This window comes from Spodoptera frugiperda, chromosome 23 (genome assembly GCF_023101765.2).
Source record: "Spodoptera frugiperda isolate SF20-4 chromosome 23, AGI-APGP_CSIRO_Sfru_2.0, whole genome shotgun sequence".
In the NCBI taxonomy this organism is placed as follows: Eukaryota; Metazoa; Arthropoda; class Insecta; order Lepidoptera; family Noctuidae; genus Spodoptera; species Spodoptera frugiperda.
The window spans coordinates 6,756,489-6,777,282 of record NC_064234.1 but is presented as its reverse complement, the minus strand read 5'-3'; the positions used below and the strand labels follow the sequence as shown (position 1 = coordinate 6,777,282).

General features: G+C 41.4%; 1 protein-coding gene across 6 annotated transcripts in view; it reads left to right on the top strand.

The window, feature by feature from the left end:
* Window positions 1-19,013, top strand: part of LOC118267232 (ecdysone-inducible protein E75) — a 91,950-nt gene extending 72,937 nt beyond the window's left edge. For 3 of the 6 annotated variants that reach the window (XM_035581095.2, XM_035581096.2, XM_050703300.1), the window contains exons 2-5: window positions 7,987-8,075; window positions 13,340-13,484; window positions 16,803-17,038; window positions 17,148-19,013. In XM_035581095.2, the coding sequence (XP_035436988.1) occupies window positions 7,987-8,075; window positions 13,340-13,484; window positions 16,803-17,038; window positions 17,148-18,671 (1,994 nt within the window). In that variant the 3' untranslated portion in view covers window positions 18,672-19,013. Of the gene's footprint in view, window positions 1-4,630; window positions 5,004-7,986; window positions 8,076-12,980; window positions 13,181-13,339; window positions 13,485-15,123; window positions 15,631-16,802; window positions 17,039-17,147 lie in introns of those variants that run through there. The other 3 variants (XM_035581097.2, XM_050703301.1, XM_035581098.2) reach the window with 3 other exon arrangements.
* The last annotated feature ends 1,781 nt before the right edge of the window (window positions 19,014-20,794 follow it).

The following is a 20,794-nucleotide window of genomic DNA, read 5'->3' as shown; positions in this document are numbered from 1 at the left end:
TTATATTTTTTGCCATGTTCCGAAGGTCGCTGAGATTGCGTCATACGGGTTGCCGTTTACGTATTAATATTCAACTTTAGAGGACGAAAATATGTAAAACTATAAATAGCTTAAACATTGTACTGTGGATATAGCTAATGTATATGTTGTGTTTCCACTGTATCAGTAATGTCCTGTAGTCTGTGCTGGACTAATTGTCGCTGACAATCCCCACAGAGTGATGTATGTGTGGAGTGCGCTGTGTGGGGCTCAGGCGTCGCCGCATTGAACTATTAATTGAACACACCCGACAAATTGACCTTGGCCTTGGCACGGGTTGCCGAATCAGCCGAGGTCACCCACGATTGAGAGCGTCCGGATCACACGGCCTGTATGTCATGCTTGCTTATTCGTGGTAATAATACTCTGCCACACAATTGCACTGATATTTCTATAGAATACTTATAAATAAAGTAATAAACTGTTCGCAATTAGCTTCTGACCTTTAGTAGCAACTATAATCTTAATAATATTTTGCAAAACCAAATAGGAATGTAGTCGTAGGATAAAAATACATTATTTGCATAGGAAAGTATAAATACAATTTATATTTGAAAATACCTGTTCCAATGATACATTAATTTTTTTTTTATTATCACTGGTATTAAATCAAATGCAAATAAAGAAGTCACATGTAATAAAGAATACAATAATGAAGTATTATTTGGTCATACATAATGGAACAATGATGGGGTGATGATGGTAGCGGCGCGGGCGCAGTGTCGTCGACAACGACGACGCCACAGCCAGCCCGGGGTAATTGACTCATACTGACCTCGCACTGCTTCGGAAAAACTCGCCACAGCTCGGAACTCTTCGCCAATCAACACCGCTATTACCATCATTTCAATTTATAAACTATTTTTATTGTTTCGGACATGAAACCGAAAATTTCTCGCCTGAAAATTTTATTAATTTTAAACTGCAAATATATCCTGTTATTTTTCACATTTGTGATGTTATGTTTATGTATAATCTGTTAATTAACTTACATTAAACAAACAACTATCTTAACACTGTCACCAGAAATCCTTCCAATTATTTTTTATGTATGGTCAAAAAACGTTATTATTATGAAATTATCATGATAAGAATATATAATAACCACTATTTATAATTCATTAAGTAATTAGCAGACATAAATAGAACTACTAGTCTTAAATACGTAACAATAAAACATAGGTAGTACTCCAGTACATTATCATCAAAACATTTTTATAAAGAAGCACACTCGGCAATCAAATACTGGTGGGTTTACAATAACAATCAGTCTGGCGGTGGGATCGTGTTTCCGTCGCGCATCGGGTGTAATCGCCGTCTCAGCGAGGCCTTGACCGCGTACTGTTCGCTGCAAACATTCGGACCACTCCGATTCGACCGAATCGCCAACGATGCTCCTCGTGACTTCGCAGAACTTTTAAACGAATCCAGGCCGCCAGCATCCGATTACAATAATAATACTGCGCCTCAACTTTTCCACTTTGTTTTCAAAATTTAATATGGGAATACGGAATATAAATTAAGCATCCATTATAACACAATATTCAGATAAATACCGTATTCAGATATAAACATCATTGTTCACTTTATTCCTGTATCTTGCAAGTGTCACTTGCGAGTTGAGACGCGTGAATTGACAATTTAACTTATCATGACTTATTCAAATGCATTTACGTTGATGGATCATATTTCACGGTTTGCCCTAGCTGTTGTCAGTTGTCAAAAGGATCACTGATCACATTCTTTGAAAAGTTGTTAAACTAATTTATGAGTGGGATAATGGATGCGGTGTAAATAAGGTGCTAAGTCCCGTTTGTTAGGAGGCTGGGCAGGCACGCTCGCTTTTGTCCCTGTGTCCTTCGGTCAGCGAGGGAAGGCCGACCGGCTGGCCCCTCGGTTATTGTTGCCTTTTATTTTGTTAAACGACGTCTTCTACAGGTAAGCTCATAATCATATACATGTTTTATGGAGTATGATGTTATTGCCATGCAAAACATTAATGTTCATGCGGTATTTACTTACACCACCTTTATTATTTAATAAGTTATTTTTTACAATATTTGCAATCATAAAAGAGTAATCCGGAAAAACAAAAAAAGAGAAACCCTTAATAGCAAACAATATGGTATGCGGCCTACTTTTTATTATTTCGTTAAAAAATGGCCGATCAATCGCGATCATCAGGCCTCATCGACTGCGGTCACAATGAACAATACAAAACTATACATGTGGCTACCGACTGACGATATCGGCTTCGAGTTTTTTTCATATTAAGTGACAAACGACTATAAGCCATATTTTAAATAAGTTAAAGTTGTTATCGTGTTGAACAGTTTTTTGTAAAGTCGGCTACGAAATTTGATATTCGCACCCCGATATTAAAAGTGAGGGCAGCGGAAGGAAGTAAAAAACTGGGTTCCTATTCACTTTCACGTTTTAATCGACACACATGTCGCTGTTTTTTTTAATATTTACCTTTTGTGTTAAGGGGATCAGGGGACAGAGAAGTTGATTTGTCATTAAAACAAATAACTTTGATGACCCAAACTTATTGTTCATAAATATAATGTACAATGATTTAAATACTAATTAATACCTGTTCATATTACTTTCCTGGTTCTTTAATAAGAATATTATAAGCGCATCTTAATGTGTACGATTGGACAGAAGATGTAATGTAATACTATTTACGTTTTATACTATCCATCTAACAATTAAATATTAAGAAGGAGGATATTTGCGAAACCCTTTCAAAGGTGTACAATGTGCAAAAGGGAAAGTTTACAAGCAAAACTAAAACATGTAAAAAATATGAACACCTTTTGCTGATATTGATGGCAAACATATGAACCCCTCTGTTTGATAGACAATGTTCTCAAAGCTATACAGACTGGTTTCTATAAGATAACGAACATTTATATTTAACACCAAGACTAGTAATGTTAAGAGTTATAAGGAAAAGTTACAAAACATCTCGAATAGATAAATATCTAATCTCTCTTTCTCTCTTATATAACGTTATCACAAGTACATGAAAATGGACAGTGTGCCTGTGTTATAGTGATATTTAGATCACACAATGTTTTGATTCCTGAAATACTTAACCTAGAACATGAAAGTATAAATATAAAAAAAAACAAGCCACCTATTCATTGTACAAGTATTTATATCGATATGTAGAATGTCGGTGTGCCAATTTTTTAGTCTCATACTGTGTTTTATAAAACTGAAAACGAACGGAATCTAGATTTATTTTGTTACAGCGATAGACGTCGACTGGGATTGACATAAATTTCGCTAGAAGAAATTTCGAGAGAAAGAGTGTAGTAGTCCAGTGTCAGTAGGCTGTGTGGAGGAGCGCCTGCGCGCCGCGTGCCACTGGCCTTGACCGGCCTGCGCCAAAATTTCCAGGTCGTTCACCCGCCGCGACGCCCACCGCCACTCGTTTTATCTCGCGTAAATAACTACTCGCGCAACCGAATAAACACCTAATGAACCTTCACATAAGGACGCTTATTCCACTATCGCAACAATTATAACGTCAGTGTTATATAAAGTCGTGTTTATGTACCTATTGTTAAAAGAAACTTGTTTATCAATTACAAGAAGGTGGGTTATACGTATTATGTAGAGTTACACAAAGTTCCTTGTTATTATGTAGGTATCTACCTAGTTCTCATTAATCATCCTCACGTTAGTACTCTGTCGCCCAAGCTTTAAGTTAGTGCTTTTATTTTACATTTCTGTTCGATGACATGTCACGTGCCTCCGACATGCATACTCGAGGCCATTTCAATATTATTTTGCAACAATAAAGCAGTGTGCGAACTACTGATTCCAAACTATTCTTACATTAATATTAATTATTTTTTAACGCCTAAAGTGTACAGACACTCGTAATTAATATTTATACGTAGGTATTAATAATATTCCTAAGCAAGTACTAAGTAGTCAGGTACATGTTACAGAACAATCAGACTGTAACAGGTCATCCCAAAAGCATTGTTGTAATGATAGCGATAAAACCCCGGAAGTGTATGGTCAAAGGGAAGCAGGCAAGCAGGGCGGTGCGGCAGCGGGTCAGTCCGTCACGCGGCGACCTACACCGCGCTCGACATCCATTAGCTCGATTTCGTGTTCAAGTTCACTCGCGTTCCATCACCAAAAATATTTTCGTAGTGTGACGCAACCGGCAGCGGCTACGTCCCACTCGAACGCTCGCTAGTCTCTCTGTCGGTGCCGCTCTCGCGCGACCTTGGCCGCGGTGAGCCGCAAGGTTCGGGTCTTCGAACTCGCGCTGGAGCGCGGGCCGCGGGGAGCGGAGCCGTCAGCCCTCCAATCGCTCGCCGCGCACGTCTGAACGTGCTCGTGATTGGTCCTCCGTTGGCGCGGCAATGACCTCGGAGACCGGAGTTCGAAGCGCGCCGATCCTCGCTCCGAAGCGTAGAACTACAGGCTTAGCCGACCTATAGAGGTGAATTTCGCTTAGCCGAGTACGCTTCGTCGTCGAAGCGATTGTATCGCACGAAGCGCTGATCTTTTTGCAGACTTTCACTCTTAAGGGGAGACTCGCACGGCTTCGAGCAGGAGCGCGCGCGGCACTCGCTCAGTTCGTCGATCGAGCTCGAGTGAGACGCACGCGGCGCGTGCAGCGGCTATATCGCGGGACGAGCGACCTTCATCCCTCGACGTGCCGGCCGCGCGCCTCGGCCCATGCACTCCTGTCCTATATTCAGTGTTACAGCGCGCAGGACGTTTTAATGTCTCAAGCCAGCGGGCTCCATGTGGTTAACGTGTAGTGCAGTGCGGGGGAGGACCAAATAATTAGTTTTAAGTACAAACAATATAAATGACTTTAGTGATGTCTCCTGACAGCAGCTACGGGCGCTACGATGCGCCTACGCCGGCTGAACATAATTTGATGAGTCCGGTGCACAAGGAACGGGAGCCAGAGTTGCATATAGGTAGTGCATTTGATACAAACATTTTGCTTGTTTATTTACATTATAACATAGTTCTGTCGTAACTGTGTTGTAATACTTATAATACTTGTTAATCTTTGTTGTAAATAATTTTGTTATTGTTTATCAACACGTTCATTCAGTTATTGATTAGTGTCAGCTTAGTTTTACTTTACTAGGTCTTTTGATTGAAGTAGGTTGATTATTGATATTCCAATATGTTTTATGTCATTAACTATTATATTATATTGATACTATAATTGCCAACAAGTTGTTACCGCATACGTTAATTAATTGTTGATACTTATTTAAGTACTTGATTAAAGTATGTATCTATATTGACTCAAGTTCAAGTTTCGCATAACATCCATCTGAAATGAAATGTAACATCAACATTCAACATGTAAGAAAGTTTTGATAAAATATAAAATAATAATTTAGTTATGAAAAAACAACATTTTAATTAGTTAGGTATTTTATTCTTTGTTGAGAATAAAATGTTAGAAATATTAAAAAAAAATAAGTACACGTTTTTTTTCGTAAAAATAGTAAGACACAATAGTATTTCATGCTAGATTAATTACGATTTCTCAAATTCTGATTAATGATATATTTTGTAACGATGAAAGGGTACAAAGCTAGCAAAATACTGAATTATTTTTAATGTAACGTCAAATCGTTTGCAGAACGAATATTTGATGGATGAATTGTTGAACATTTGTACCAGGAAGGGCTGGAGAAAAACAATTAAATTTGCTTTGTGCAATACGCACTGTACAACAATGTCAATAGTTTTCTAAGTATAAACGGTGGGGTAGCAACTCAAGTGACTGCGGGGAACTCTCCAATATTTGCAATCGATTCCTAATGATCTTATCGCTCTTTATCGATCGCTTTTGTGATTTTTTCCCATGTAAAATCAAACTTAATAACAATGAAGCAACCGTTACTCATGCCTCAGGCTTCAATGCCAACCCTTTCAATGATTAAATTAATGATTCTAAACTTTTTCCACTTTTCTCATGCTGTAAGAACCTAGTAATATCAAGTAATAGGTGCGCGTGAGCAGGTTCTACGCGGCTGGAGACAACAACTGCCTCACCACGCCACTTTTACTTTTCTCTGAATGCGTGTAGCACAATATTACTCGCACATAATTTATGATAAACTAGTCGCTGCAGCACGTAATACCACATTGCCAACTATATTGACATATATCTTTGGATGCGTTTTCAAACATGAACTAGCAATAACATTGAAACCACTGTTACGAAGATAAAACAAACGTGTTAAATAACGAGGAAATAAAGCATGAAACGTGATTTTGGTCGTCGTCAAGCAGTAATTATTTACAAACAAACATCGCCGTGACACAGATCCACGCAGCGGTCGGATCGCCGCGTCAGTATTTTGCACGCTCGGCCGGCATTCGCGTTACGTGGACGAGAGACTTTCTCGCACACTTTCCTCGCCTTTTAATTGACGTAACGAACGACCGACTCTCACACACGCCACCCAGAAAAACGCGCGCGTTGCATCATACGAGGAGAAATGGCTGCACGCTACTGCCTCTGTTGCAACTGCACCAGTTACGTCTCACGTTGCTTTCCCTGTTCTATTGTGCTCCCCACTCAGCGGCGCCGTCGCCACCATGCATTGCTGACACTGTAACGAGAGATGAGACCGAAATTATTGCGGCGAGGGCGACTATACCGCCTCTAGAAAAAGAAAGTAACAACTATAGAAAGCGACGGCGTCGAACATCGACCCGCGTCGAGTGGTGTGCGCCAGAAATAGAAAGTTCCTTCCAAAAGGCGAGCTCGCTCCCTTAACAAATAAACAAACGGCTGGAAGAGGAAAGTGAGAGCAGTCCGGGGCGCCGCCTGAACCAGTTCCTGGTCGGGCTGCGGGGCTACCGAGCGCCCGCGCCCGCTCCGCCCGGCTCCCGCACACCTGTTGTTGCCGAGGGCTGTCTATCTGTGACCTATTAACCATTATTACTAACATCGTTAAGCAGTCTCGGATTCATATTTACACGACGATAACAATTCTGTATTAATTGTTGATACCATTAACTTATTGGATAATGATGTTGTAGGAACATGTTACGTTTGACCTATTTAACTAAATATTACATAGTTTAGATAAGTGGGCACTATCTAAAGTTAGTTGTTTTTGTTAACATTGTTTATTACGAAGATGGGGTCATCGACTCTGTAGAGACTTTCTAAAATGTCTATTATAAGTGTCTGTCACCTTGAGGCACGCAATACTGTGAGTTGCAAATTGCAATACGATACATCATACTTCGTAGTATGAGTATTCAGACAATCAATGCAGTTTTTATACTTGGTATTGTATTATTCAATGCCTTAAAGACGACACAAAGCATACACGCGTTTGGTTTTTTACTGTTCTAAAACAGTATTATGAATTTTTCACACAAATCAGAAGGCAGTAAAATGCTTGCAAAATCTGTTATCGTGAGGTAATGTTATGAGTTGAAACGAAAGCCAAGCTAGTAATCACGCGATCACGCCTCACGTGTACTGCAACTGATAAAATCAACACTGCGCTGCATCTCTCCACACAATGCAACTATTCTGTGCATATTTTCTTCTGTTTGATCCTACGCTAAATTATTTTGAGATATTGGAGTTGGACTTTTATAGGCCAGTTGATTGATCAATAGATAAGCAATCATGACGAATAAGACAATAAGAAAATTACGTGTTCCAACACAGATATTGACCAAAATATCCGTTGACCAGCAGTCAGCGAGTCATTATTCACACACGTACTAATGTGGCACAGAGCACAAGGTCACGTGCACTCGCGGCGATGTTTGTTACACACGCCCGTCTTGTAACACAACTCAGGATGTTTGGCACGAGCTAACTAACGCTGTAATCTTTGAAACGTCTATAAAATTTATCGCACATTACGTATACAGGTCTCTATAACAGTTCTCTATGTTTTGTTGCAGAATTTGACGGTACTACGGTGCTGTGCCGCGTATGCGGCGATAAAGCTAGTGGATTTCATTATGGCGTTCATTCCTGTGAAGGTTGCAAGGTAAATATCTCAAAATTATTTTTACTGTAATGAATATCAATTTATGTTGTCGTTGTCAACATGCTCACTAGCACCATTGTCGATTTAATTGTGTACACTGACTGCCACCACTAATACGTCATAAATAAAGTAACAGAAGATATCAGAAACTCGCCGTTATTATGAAATTAGTATGGTAAATTGAGTGTGGTATGCGGGTAGTCTGGGCATCTGAAGTAGGAAGTACGTACGGGTGACACGGCGAGGAGAGCGCCCTCCCCCCGCTCGAGTTGTCTCTGCAGCAGGTGCGAGTTAGCAGCAGCATTCAGCACCAAGGTCGCGACACGCGGAACACAATCTCTGAACACTCACTACACTAACTCCAACCAGATGACCTTATTTACTTACTAAATGTTAATGTAATTCACTTCCACGGCGCCCGAACATTGTTTATGAACTAATCAAAAAAAGAAGTATCGTGTGAACTTGTATTAGGAATGGTTTTTGGGTCAACGGGTACGTACCTGCTGGCCTCGGTCGGGCGACGCGGACGGTCAGACCCCTGCGCCCCAATTCTAAACATTTTATTTTCAATACCTGCGTCGCGTCGGGACAATCACACGGGAACCGGCTGTCGCCTTTAAACTATAGATAAAAAGTCAAATAATGTGTATTAATAAATAATAGGTGGCCGACTGGTGGTACAATCAGTAATAAGGTTAAAGTAATACCAATTTACGTCAATCATAATATGTAAAGCAGTAAATATAAAGTAATATCCGTCGTACATCCGCACTGTAGGCTGTAGACTTTATGTATGCAGCACATGACTCCCCATTCCTTCCACTGGCTGACGACCCTTGATTGTAAACACTTGAGGGAGTACTCGAGACGCATAGAAACATCCTTTTAAAGTGGACGAGCTATTATGATTTTTTACTTTGTTGTCTATTCATTTCATACCATATGTTGCGGCAGGTTTCACTATTGTTTTAATACTTATAATATAGTACCAGTAAATAGTACGATCGACATTCGACGTAAAAAGTAAGGAAATTAGAATATCAATAACTCACGCACTCACGCATAATAATTGTAAATTGTTATTAAATTGAGAAATTAAGAGAAACGTAATTATCACGTACTAACTCTAAAGGTTATTGTTAGTGAAAGCAGACAATTAATTACGTGACCGGTGAGCGTTCAAGAGCAACATAATCACTTCCTCAAACATATCGTACAGCCTTCGTTAAGAATATAATTTCCATAAATCTGAAGGATTTTCTATATATTAGAAGTTTAAGTCGATTTTATTTATGAATGTGAAAGCGAGAAAGTAGATTATGATAGAAGTGCAAGTGTAGTAAACTGGTTTAGTTCAGTTGGGATAGGATCGGAACAAAACATGTCCTTCAGGGCTACGAAATTGAGTACCATGCAGCGCACTTTCAAAATGTACTATCATAGGGTCATATTTATACAGTCCCTAAAAATCTAATAACTTATAGATATTTAATGAGGACTTTATGTTGAAATATTTTTAAATCTTAAAAAATGCGGTCAATGCCTAAATAAATAACTCTCAAAATATTTTTTGTAGTATCCCAATTTTCAATAAAGTCAGTAAAACATGTCATTCATCATAAGTATTTTTGCAATACATAAACAGTTTTACGTAAAACTTTTAGTTCCACAATCTCCACCAAAAGCGCTAGCTAGCGGCGTGATTGCGCAACTGATATAAAAGGTTCGGCTACTCGCCGCTAGATGTCGTGGCGCTCGGCGCGCAACAGTGCTGCCACCAGTTTGTGTTGTGGCTACGAACGGAAACTAAATGAATGAATGACGACGAGTGAGCGTGTAATTTTTATAACGATATGAGGTGCGGGTGTACGACCGTACGCACTAAAGTCAACGAACTCAATGTTACTATTCACTTTTTCAAATCAACATAATATCAATTATTTATTATTGATGATCCGTGGCTGCACTGTATCCATAACATGCATTTGTTTATTTACGAGGAATTTAAAAAACTACATTGTAACACAATCGTTTTTTTTTGTGCGATTACATCAAACTATTGTACGTATAATAATCATATTATGTCAATTAAATACAACATTCCATTAATGATTATTTTTATAAAATTGAGTCATGAAACAAATTGTAAAATTTGGAGCGTTGAGTTGCTACGTCGGAAGAGCTCACCGACTTCTTTGTTCTCGTTGTTGGCCGACATAATTTCCGTGCGTTGTGGGTCGCTTATTTTTTCGGCACCAATTCTGCGGTGTAGGGCGAGCGGCCGTCGACCTCGCAAGCTAGCATTGCGCGCCCGAAGCTGCGTACATTCGCGCCGCCTCTTCTCGTCGTAAACAACTTTTACGGGCATCGAATGTACGCGCTACGTGAACGTGACCTACATTATTTTTGAACTGTCAGCTTATAAGTTCGTTGATCCCAAGTCATATTATTTATTAAGAACATCGCGCGGTGACTGTTGCGTTTACGTTTATGATTTCCTGTTCATATAGCATCAAATATTGGAACTAGTGAAGAATTAATTCTTAAGCCGAACTTAAATACGTATCGTAGCTAAACAACACCGTCGAACTATTGTATTATTTATATTATATTATCAACATGGTCAATAGCTACAATAACAACTTGTTTTCATGTTTCAATTTGAAATAGGTATTACCCAACAATTTAGTTTATGAGCTACATTCTAGTTATTAGTAAACATTAAATACACAAATAATTACTCAAACTATTTAGTTCAAATAAATTGTATAATTGAAACTATTAATACAGATTTTAGATCATAAAATATACAGATTTTAGATCATAAAATACGTATCTGCATTTATTGTACAGTTTTTACAGTACCCGTAGTTGAATCACCAGCTTTGCAACTCGCCAACATTTTAGTATCTTTAACATCTAGAAGTTACTATGGCCATGTTGCAATTGGGACAGCAAGCCACTTATAAGAGTTACGTTAGTTACTAAGAATAAAACTGCGATACGTGAACGGGAAATGAATCACAATGACGTGAGTCACACGTATGTTATCAAGTAAACATCTGCGACCCGCCAGGCACGTAAAGCGGACTTTTAGCAGGCGGTCAGCGGTCGCTTCCTCGGAAATATAGCGATGAAATGCGTCAGCATGTTTTGAGCTTAAGCTGGTGTTAACGGAGTCGTTGTCCGCTGCACCGTTAGCTGGCGTCACAGTGCGCGGCAACACCACGGCGTCTCGCATAAGTCGCAGAATTTGTCATTGCCTGTATGTTGCAAAATACACAATTTCCACTGCACACATTAAATCCAAATCCAAAGCGCAGCTCAAATCATACCAATACAACACCTATTTATAACTATACATGGTTAAATCCCTCATTTTATGACTCACCAAATAGTAAAAAACGAGAATCCTCTTGTCAACAAATGAAAAAATACTCTACACTTATAGTAAATAAATGCATTAAATCAGCACCAACCAAAATTCTATCACAATATACAGCAATCAACTCATAAATTCAGCACATAATTCTGAGATTTTACAACCAAAAAAGGTTAAGTAATTCACAATTTACAACACCGATTCATTTATAAACGTACACGTTTCAATAAATAGCAACGCTGACAAATAAATTTGAATCATTGCGTTATCAAAATGACCTAAAATAATCGGACTACTTACGCGTTCAATGTAATTTAGTGAGTACCGGACACATATTGAACGAATATTTTTTAGGACTCGAAAGGGAGTCACCGTGTTAATTACTTAGCGGTCGTTGGCACTAAGATTATTCAATTTAAAAGAAATACGTTCTACTTAGATAACAATACAACTGAAAACAATTCGTTACAAGATCTAATAATATAATTGATGATTGCTGCTCTCGGTTATTTCGCTCTATACGTGTATTGTTTACAAACTTAATTAAAAATACTTCATGGTAGATCGTTCCGACTCAAGTTTTTCAAAGTTTAAGATGAACGTGAGTATGCAATCGCAAAGTATGGTTCAGTGAATCGGGTGGAGAAGGTTTTGTTTTCGCGGCAGGAGGTCAATGACCGCACGGCCGGTCACTGCCCGCGCTGCGACCAATTATGGGCCACTCGCACAGCGCACAATGGATCGATGGCAGCGCGAAATTAGGCCACCGACCCGAACACCGCGCGGCCCGCTTATGCCAATTCCGTGCCCGCACCAGCCTCTGCGCTCGCTAGTACTACCATTATTACGAGACATTATAAAATAGCTATAAAAACATTCCTAAGTACAGATTGAAGCTAGTCATAGGTAACTTTTAAATTGCCTTAATACTGAAAAAATTTGATCTCAAGTTTGAAAATGCCCCTTAAAGTAATACAATATGTACATTTTACACAATTATAACAATGCAACCATGCTTTAAAATACACAGATATTTCAGATACTAATTAATAAACAATATTTGTCAATATCGGGTATAGTAGTAAAAATAAATAATAAACATTTACATAAACCTATAATATGAGCAATGATAGAGTCTGATACATTAACATTGGGACGTAACTGTTATGATAACATGCACTAGTGCATTGTGGTGTAATGGTCCATTAATTAAATTGGATCAGTGCAGCCCCTAGGGAAGCGCGCGCGCATTGAGGTAGGCCGTGACGCATACTTGACGTCACCGGGCGTAGAGCCGGTCGTCGACCTAATCGGGCTGCAGCCCGGCTCCCGGGCGCGAGGGGCATGCGGGGAAGACTCCGCGGTTGTGCAATCGAGCGGTCGACGACCCGGGGTGAACGGCCGCGCGCCGCGACGCCACCGGGATGCGCCCGGCCTATATCCGGCGCACCGGTGCAGCGGCGGCGACGCATTCTAGAGCGACGTGGACCGTTAGGAGCGCGCGCGGGGGCCGGGGGCACTCTCACTTTCTCGGGTGGGTCGGCGGCCGGCAAGTAGGTCGCGCGGGTAACTGTGCGCCGCGCCACGCAGCGCCCGCACAGTCCGCTGTCGACCGCCATCCGTGTCGGTGCAGTGCGCGAAAGCTTTATTGCACGTACACATCGCGTCACTGTTAGCGAAGAGAGTGGTGGTGTTAGTGGGCAGTCAGTGGTAGTGAATGGTGCGTAACATGTCGTGTGGCGCGGGCGCTGAATTGCGCGAGCGGCACTCGGTGCTAGTAAGCATGCTGGAAGGGCGCCGCGAGTCCAGTGACTCGGGATGCTCCAGTGACGACGGCTCCGACAACGAGCGAGACTCTAACTGCCGCTGTGATTCCCAGGGCTTCTTCAGGCGGTCCATCCAACAGAAGATTCAATACAGGCCCTGTACAAAAAACCAACAGTGCTCCATACTTAGGATCAACAGAAATCGGTGTCAATATTGCCGATTGAAAAAATGCATCGCAGTGGGCATGAGCAGAGATGGTAAGTTGAAATATTTGTTTTTATTATTTGAATGTAAATATTGCAATAAACAAACAATAAATGTTTAAAAACATTAAACTTCAAAGTTCATAATATACTTAATTCTTTAGAATATTTAAAACTATTGCAATATTTTCATCAAAACTTGCTGATTTTTGTGTCCTAAATTCGCAATTTGTCAAACTTAAAAATTAAGAAACAGATTTTATGTCAAATTATTCATTCATATTACTTAAAAATTAATATCTTGAATGATGACCAGATGACATGGTTGTGACATATCGGTCAACATACGCTGGGTTGCAATATGTATACGAAATTGGCAACGGGAAGGTCGGGCGCGCGCACGCCTTGTAGTCGCCAAGTATGCCGCACGAGCACGGCGACGTGCAGCGCGCGCGTGCTGTTCTGCGGACAGATCCTATTTCGCGAGCGGCGCGGGGACGCGGGGCGTGGGGCACAACTCGCAGTGTGGGAGGTCGGTTATGCAAGCGCGGGTGAGCGCACGCTAAGCGGGTCGACGCCCGCGCTATACATTGCCGCCCCGCTCCACTCGTTGCGACACTCGCTCACATCGGCGACGCTGAGCGCCGCCTGCTTTGCCGGTGAAAGCAGAGAAAGGCACATTTCGTAAGAGCGAGAGTGAAATTTATATTTTCACTTTCGTTATGAAGTTCGATGACCTCACTTAGTTGTCCCATACAGGTTATAACCAAACGCATAACAATTCAACGTAACTATCATTGGTAACATAATTGATAACACATTATATCTTACAGGAAAATAGTAACGTTCTATATTTCATGTAAACAAAATACCATACTAGTAAATAAACAACCAAACAATAAAAAAATAATCCAACAGGAGATCATACAAATATTTTCAAATCGATTAAATATATATTCCTTGTGAATACAGCAAAATATTATTTTAATTACAAATTAATAAGAAACAAATAAGAAAAGTTGATTTTCAATTTCTTTGCGTAGTACATTAGTAACAACAGTTCAGCTACTCGATAACAGATGGCGCGCGTGAGGTTAACTACAGTAGCGCCAATATATTTTTGCAAGAACTAACAATCATTGAAATTGTGGATTAGTTTTTATTTCGAAAATGAGATTTGTGTAGGAACTAAATTAACCGAATTATAATGAAATACTACTTTAGGAAAAAATATTACTTGTTACCTAAATACTACTTTTATTTGTACAATTAATAAGTAATTAATACCGGAAATAATTATTAGGCTTTAATCTATATCAGTGCCGATTTTTCAAAAAGACAACAGAAATTGTGGTTAGAAATTGTTTTTATGGCGTAGGTCATGCTTATTCGGCAGATCTGGAATTGACTACAATACAAAAAGATGTAATGGTTACTTCTACTCTAATTCCAAAACAGCAAAAGTCACTTTAAAGTGTGTCACAAAATATTACCATAAGATGTGCAATATAATAAAAAATAAACACGTGCGCAATATGTTCTATGAATTCGACTTTTATTAGCCAAGAGTTTGAATTTGGAAAGCGACCGTAATATTCCCATGTCACGTCAAATCGGCAAGGCTCAAACGGTAGGTGGCGCAAGTGATGGAGAGAGGGGCCGGGTGGCGCGGGGGCAGGGGCCTGCGCGGAGTTTATTGACGGCGCCCCCCTCCCGCGCGCCGCGCTCCCCTCTCGTCAAGTTCAAGGTTGGCTCGGCGCGCGCCGCGGCGCAGTGCGAGGGAGTCCGGCCCGCGCACCGGTCGTCAGCCCTCATTGCTATCGCTATGTTATTAAGTCGCTCCGCAGTTCGGTACGAGAACGCGATACTTGCTCACGGTGGCTGCTCCAGTATACCCCGCTGACTACATCGCGGTGCCCCGAACTACAACTTTGGATTATAACTGCTACACATTGGATTACAGTGAATGTGCAAATTATTAAATATTATAATAATTTACAAGTGATATGTGACACTAAATATTCGTGCATAAATATAAATTAGTCATAAACTAACGTAAAGTTACCAATTCATCTAAGTTATCAGTGGCCATTGGCTGTGAACTAGTAATAGTGAAAAACTATAATGGTTTCCGACATGGGAGAAGATTTACCAATTCTCAAAGGGATCCTCAACGGGGTTGTGAAATATCACAATGCACGTAGGTATCTTTTATATACAGATATTGTTCATGCAACTAATAATTTATCGAAAGTATTAGTTTATTTATAAATACAATATTTCTCCATATTTGGCAGTTATAGAAAATCTCGTAGCATTTGACTACGCGTGCTACGCTTTGCGTAGCAAACATTTAAGATTGAGTTTTAACGTTGCCTTTTACGTTTACTGTAGTATATGTGATTTAAATTAGGGTGATTATTTTATAATCATTTATCAACTATAAATTAAATATTTTCTACATGCAATAAATAAATGTCGAACTTTATATTATGCTAATTGATCTTGTAAATAATTTCTTTAGCATATGAAACTCAGATTTAACATAACTTAATAAAACTTACAGCGTTGATTTAAATTAAATCTAATGTTCTACCGCGGAAAATAAAAATAATTCGACATGAATGAAAAATAAAACAAAATTTAACATAAATCATTACTGACGTTATGCAAATAGTCCCGAAACTTTTAGATCTGAATGAAATAGATTTCATATAACGACATCAACATATAACGATATCATCTACAAACGCCAACATAGAATAAAAACAAAATGAATGTTGTTGGTCGTGAACAATGGGATCGTGCATCTGGTGCGGCCCACATCGCGCAGCGAAAGTCAGGAGAAATGGCGAGAGGGCGCTCTCCGCTTTCGTTTTCAACCGTGCGGTGTGCACGCAAACACTTTCACCGACGTGCGCGCATGAATGCCGCAAGCGCCGCTCGCGCCCCTGGCGGATACTACATTTTGGTTCAAGCGTGCCTAGCGCGAGAAAGTCGTAACACTTTTTAGCGTGACCTCGCATTTCGCGCTTTGTCACTCGTCATTCGAACTAGTTCACTTAACCGAGACGCATTCAGGGTTCCCCTCGGATTTTACAAAAGCTTACCGCGCCAGACAAGGGTGGGCCGCACGATGCGACGGCCGATGAACTCTACCCTCGCGGCGTCAGCTGCGCGTGCACATGGCCCGCCATGCACCCGCACACGCGCGCACTTAACGACAGCTGCAGCCCAGCGTATGTTTAGTCACGACCTTGCGCAACATTCCCGTTGTTAGTTACCAGTTCATTGCAAGCCCGCTTTTTAATTCGAGCTATTGAGGTCACTGACGGTTTTTGCATAAATTAAACTTTGTTTTCTTTGTTACAGCCGTGCGATTCGGACGTGTTCCCAAACGGGAGAAAGCACGCATCCTTGCAGCGATGCAACAGTCTTCAACGTCGCGAGCAAACGAGCAGGCAGCGGCTGCAGAGCTAGACGATGCCCCTCGGTTACTAGCGCGCGTGGTGCGTGCTCACCTAGACACCTGCGAGTTCACGCGGGAACGCGTTGCCACAATGCGTGCACGCGCTCGCGATTGTCCCACCTACTCGCTACCCACTATGGTGAGTACCTCTATCTCTTAACACGATGATAACAAAAAAAACTATTCCTTTTAAACGCTGAAATTATTTGAACATAAGAAATACCTAACATATGTTTCCATTGTTTTAGGCCTGCCCCTTAAATCCGGCGCCAGAGCTACAGTCTGAGAAGGAATTCTCTCAGAGATTTGCACACGTAATTCGTGGTGTAATAGACTTCGCTGGACTGATTCCCGGCTTCCAGCTGCTCACCCAGGACGACAAGTTTACGCTGCTCAAAAGTGGACTATTTGATGCGTTATTTGTGCGGCTTATCTGTATGTTCGATGCGCCACTTGATAGTATAATTTGTCTAAATGGTCAAGTCATGAAGCGGGACACTATTCAAAACGGCGCCAATGCAAGGTTCCTCGTGGATTCCACTTTCAAATTTGCCGAGCGTATGAACTCAATGAACTTAACTGACGCAGAAATCGGCCTCTTCTGTGCTATAGTGCTTATCACTCCGGACAGACCCGGACTACGTAACGTAGAACTTGTGGAAAGGATGCATGCGAGACTCAAGGCATGCCTGCAAACGGTGATCGCCCAAAACAGGCCAGACCGACCTGGCTTCCTTAGAGAATTAATGGACACCCTTCCTGATCTCCGCACTCTTAGCACACTACACACGGAAAAACTAGTAGTTTTCCGAACTGAACACAAGGAATTACTGCGGCAGCAGATGATGACAGATGAAGAAGGTATGATGTCTTGGGGTGACGCTACTGCCGATGAGTCGGCTCGTAGCCCCATTGGCTCAGTGTCAAGCAGTGAGTCCGGTGAAGCCATCGGCGACTGCGGTACGCCTCTGCTGGCCGCCACATTGGCTGGCCGCAGGCGACTTGACTCCCGAGGATCCGTAGACGAGGAGGCACTCGGCGTGGCACATCTCGCTCACAACGGTCTCACCGTAACGGCAGTTCGCCCGCCACCTCGCTACCGCAAATTAGATTCACCAACAGATTCTGGTATTGAATCAGGAAATGAAAAGCACGAAAGGATAGTTGGCCCTGGATCCGGCTGCTCAAGCCCGAGATCTTCTCTAGAAGAACACTCAGATGACAGGCGGCCGCCTCCATCTGCCGACGACATGCCTGTGCTCAAACGTGTGTTGGAAGCTCCACCGCTGTACCACACGACGTCGCTAATGGACGAGGCGTACAAGCCACACAAGAAGTTCCGTGCGATGCGCCGTGACACAGGAGAGGCTGAGGCCCGCGTGGTGCGGCCAGCGCCATCCGCGCAGCCCCCACAGCACCCGCACCCAGCCAGCCCAGCGCACCCAGCGCACTCACCTCGTCCCCTGCGAGCCTCGCTGTCCTCCACACATTCAGTGTTGGCCAAAAGCCTGATGGAGGGGCCACGCATGACCCCCGAGCAGCTGAAACGCACTGATATCATCCAGCAGTACATGCGACGCGGTGAGGCGGTCGCAGAAAGCTGCCCGATGCGCACCGGTGGCCTGCTAACATGCTACCGCGGCGCGTCGCCTGCTCCCCAGCCCGTGATGGCTCTACAAGTCGATGTATCGGACGCCGATGCGCCGCTGAACCTGTCCAAGAAGTCGCCCTCGCCGCCGCGCTCCTTCATGCCACAGATGTTGGAGGCGTGAGACCGGCCCGCGGAGCCAATTGTCTCCGCCACCCCACCCCGACCTACTTTAAATTAAATAATCTAGTTAATAGTAATCGTTCGCAGATCGTTTTAATATATTATATGTGATAATTTGATTAGGAAGCGTGAGTGCGTGGCCGGCGCCGGTCGAGGAGAGGACACGCAATAGACTGACAAATAATTTAAGACTATATAAGTGTAATTTATAAATGCAATGCAGCGCCGGTCGCGGTGTGTTTGTTGTGTGTAATGTATGTGCGTATGTGAGCGTGCTCAGTCATTTGTTTGTTAATATAATGACAGGTTGTCGAACTAAAATAAAAGAATCTTGTAAAAATTACCTATGTATTTCATTTCAACGCAAAGAATCAGCAAGAAGTAGAAAGTTCTGTGACACACAATTTAAAAAGCCATAAACTTAAAACCTAGATGAAACACTATACACAAAGATTAGATATTAAATATAGTCATTCTCTTGAAACTCTTTACTTACTTACTCTATACTCGTACATGGCCCAGTACTAATTACAAATCTTTCTCTTTGCTATCAACTTTTTAACTCAGAGTGCCAACAATAACAATTATTATTATATGAACCTCAGAAAACATTAAACACATAACGCTCTATAATGGGCTACCAGACAAAGTTATCAAAACACACAGAAATAATAAACATTTCAATCAACATGAAAATATATACTAGGATTCAATGGAACTTCGAAACATTAAGCGTAAAGAGTTTGTTTGTATCAAAAATAGGCAAAACACTAGGAAAATCTTCGCTAAACCAGCCGAGTCAACCCTGCTGAACTAAGTATAAAAAGCACACATGCGGTTTCCCTGTGTGCATATAGGATGAGCTGAATTGAACAGAAACATTGATACACATTTGCGTGCATTACTCAAAATGCCAATTATACAAAGGAGGATGTGGCGGTTGTCGACCCAATGCGGATCGTTTCCGTATTAGACTACCGCTTCCACTGTTAAGGTTGCGGAACAACGTCCGCATATTCAAGGCACTAAACATTAATATCGTACAAAATTAATCTTTTCATATAAATAAACGAATGGGAAAATATTCCGCACAAAACCATTCCGGTTCTTCAGGTTAGTCGAGAATCAAGATGAAGTTGATGATAACGTGCTTTTGCTGACTTCCTTCAAACACGCGGAACTATAAATGGCCTAGTATATAGTTCCGTTCTACTATAAAATAGTAAATATCACTGCAACATAGCATAAAAAGTCACCTTTACCTGTAAACTATGTACTCGTATTTCATAAACTACATACAAACTTCTAGGTTTTTAAATGAGTAAAATCAACACAAGCCATAGCGATGGCAGAAAACTTTTTAGTATGGGAAACTGACGACCCTCAATCCCACAATATATTTTTTTAGTCATTACGGCTTAATCTTCATGAGTAAGCCATTAAACATAATATTCAATTCATATAATTAGTATAAAGTCGTATTTACTAAACTAAATCCTTGAATTAAAAAAATATATTTACGTGAACCAACATTTACGTAAGGGAAAATTAATTTTGAAGTATACTTGCATAAATATATTTGTTTTACCCAGATATAAGTAGCCCAGAAATCATAATCAAGGCGTCCTCAATCTTTGGCTAGACGAACGACTTTCCTCAGTAGTGATAATGATTTTCATTTTTGATAACAAAGAATCATACCGTCCTAGCCTCTTTTTGTGAGTTGATAAGCATATTTATTCACATTACTCATATGTTGTGATACGACTGCTTAGTACCTACGTAAAGTTATTGTGTATAATGATAAGTGCGTAGTTATGAGATGGATGTCATCGGGTGGGTCCGCAATTTCCTTTTACGACATGAAATGTAGCAGGACATCCGAGGTAACCGATGTTATTGACCGGTCGGTGGTCGCCAGGCGCATGACATTTGGCGCGGGTGCACCGGCGCAGTGCGCGGCCGTGCACTTGACTCGCGCGGGTAGGATGCAACGTCCGCCCGAGCGCTGCCACGCGTAACCCCGGCCCTGCCTCACACCCCAGCCGCCCCAACCGCACCTCCCAGCATCGCAGGCTCCACATCAACAGCTATCTATATAATCCTTTTACCGCCATCTTGTTC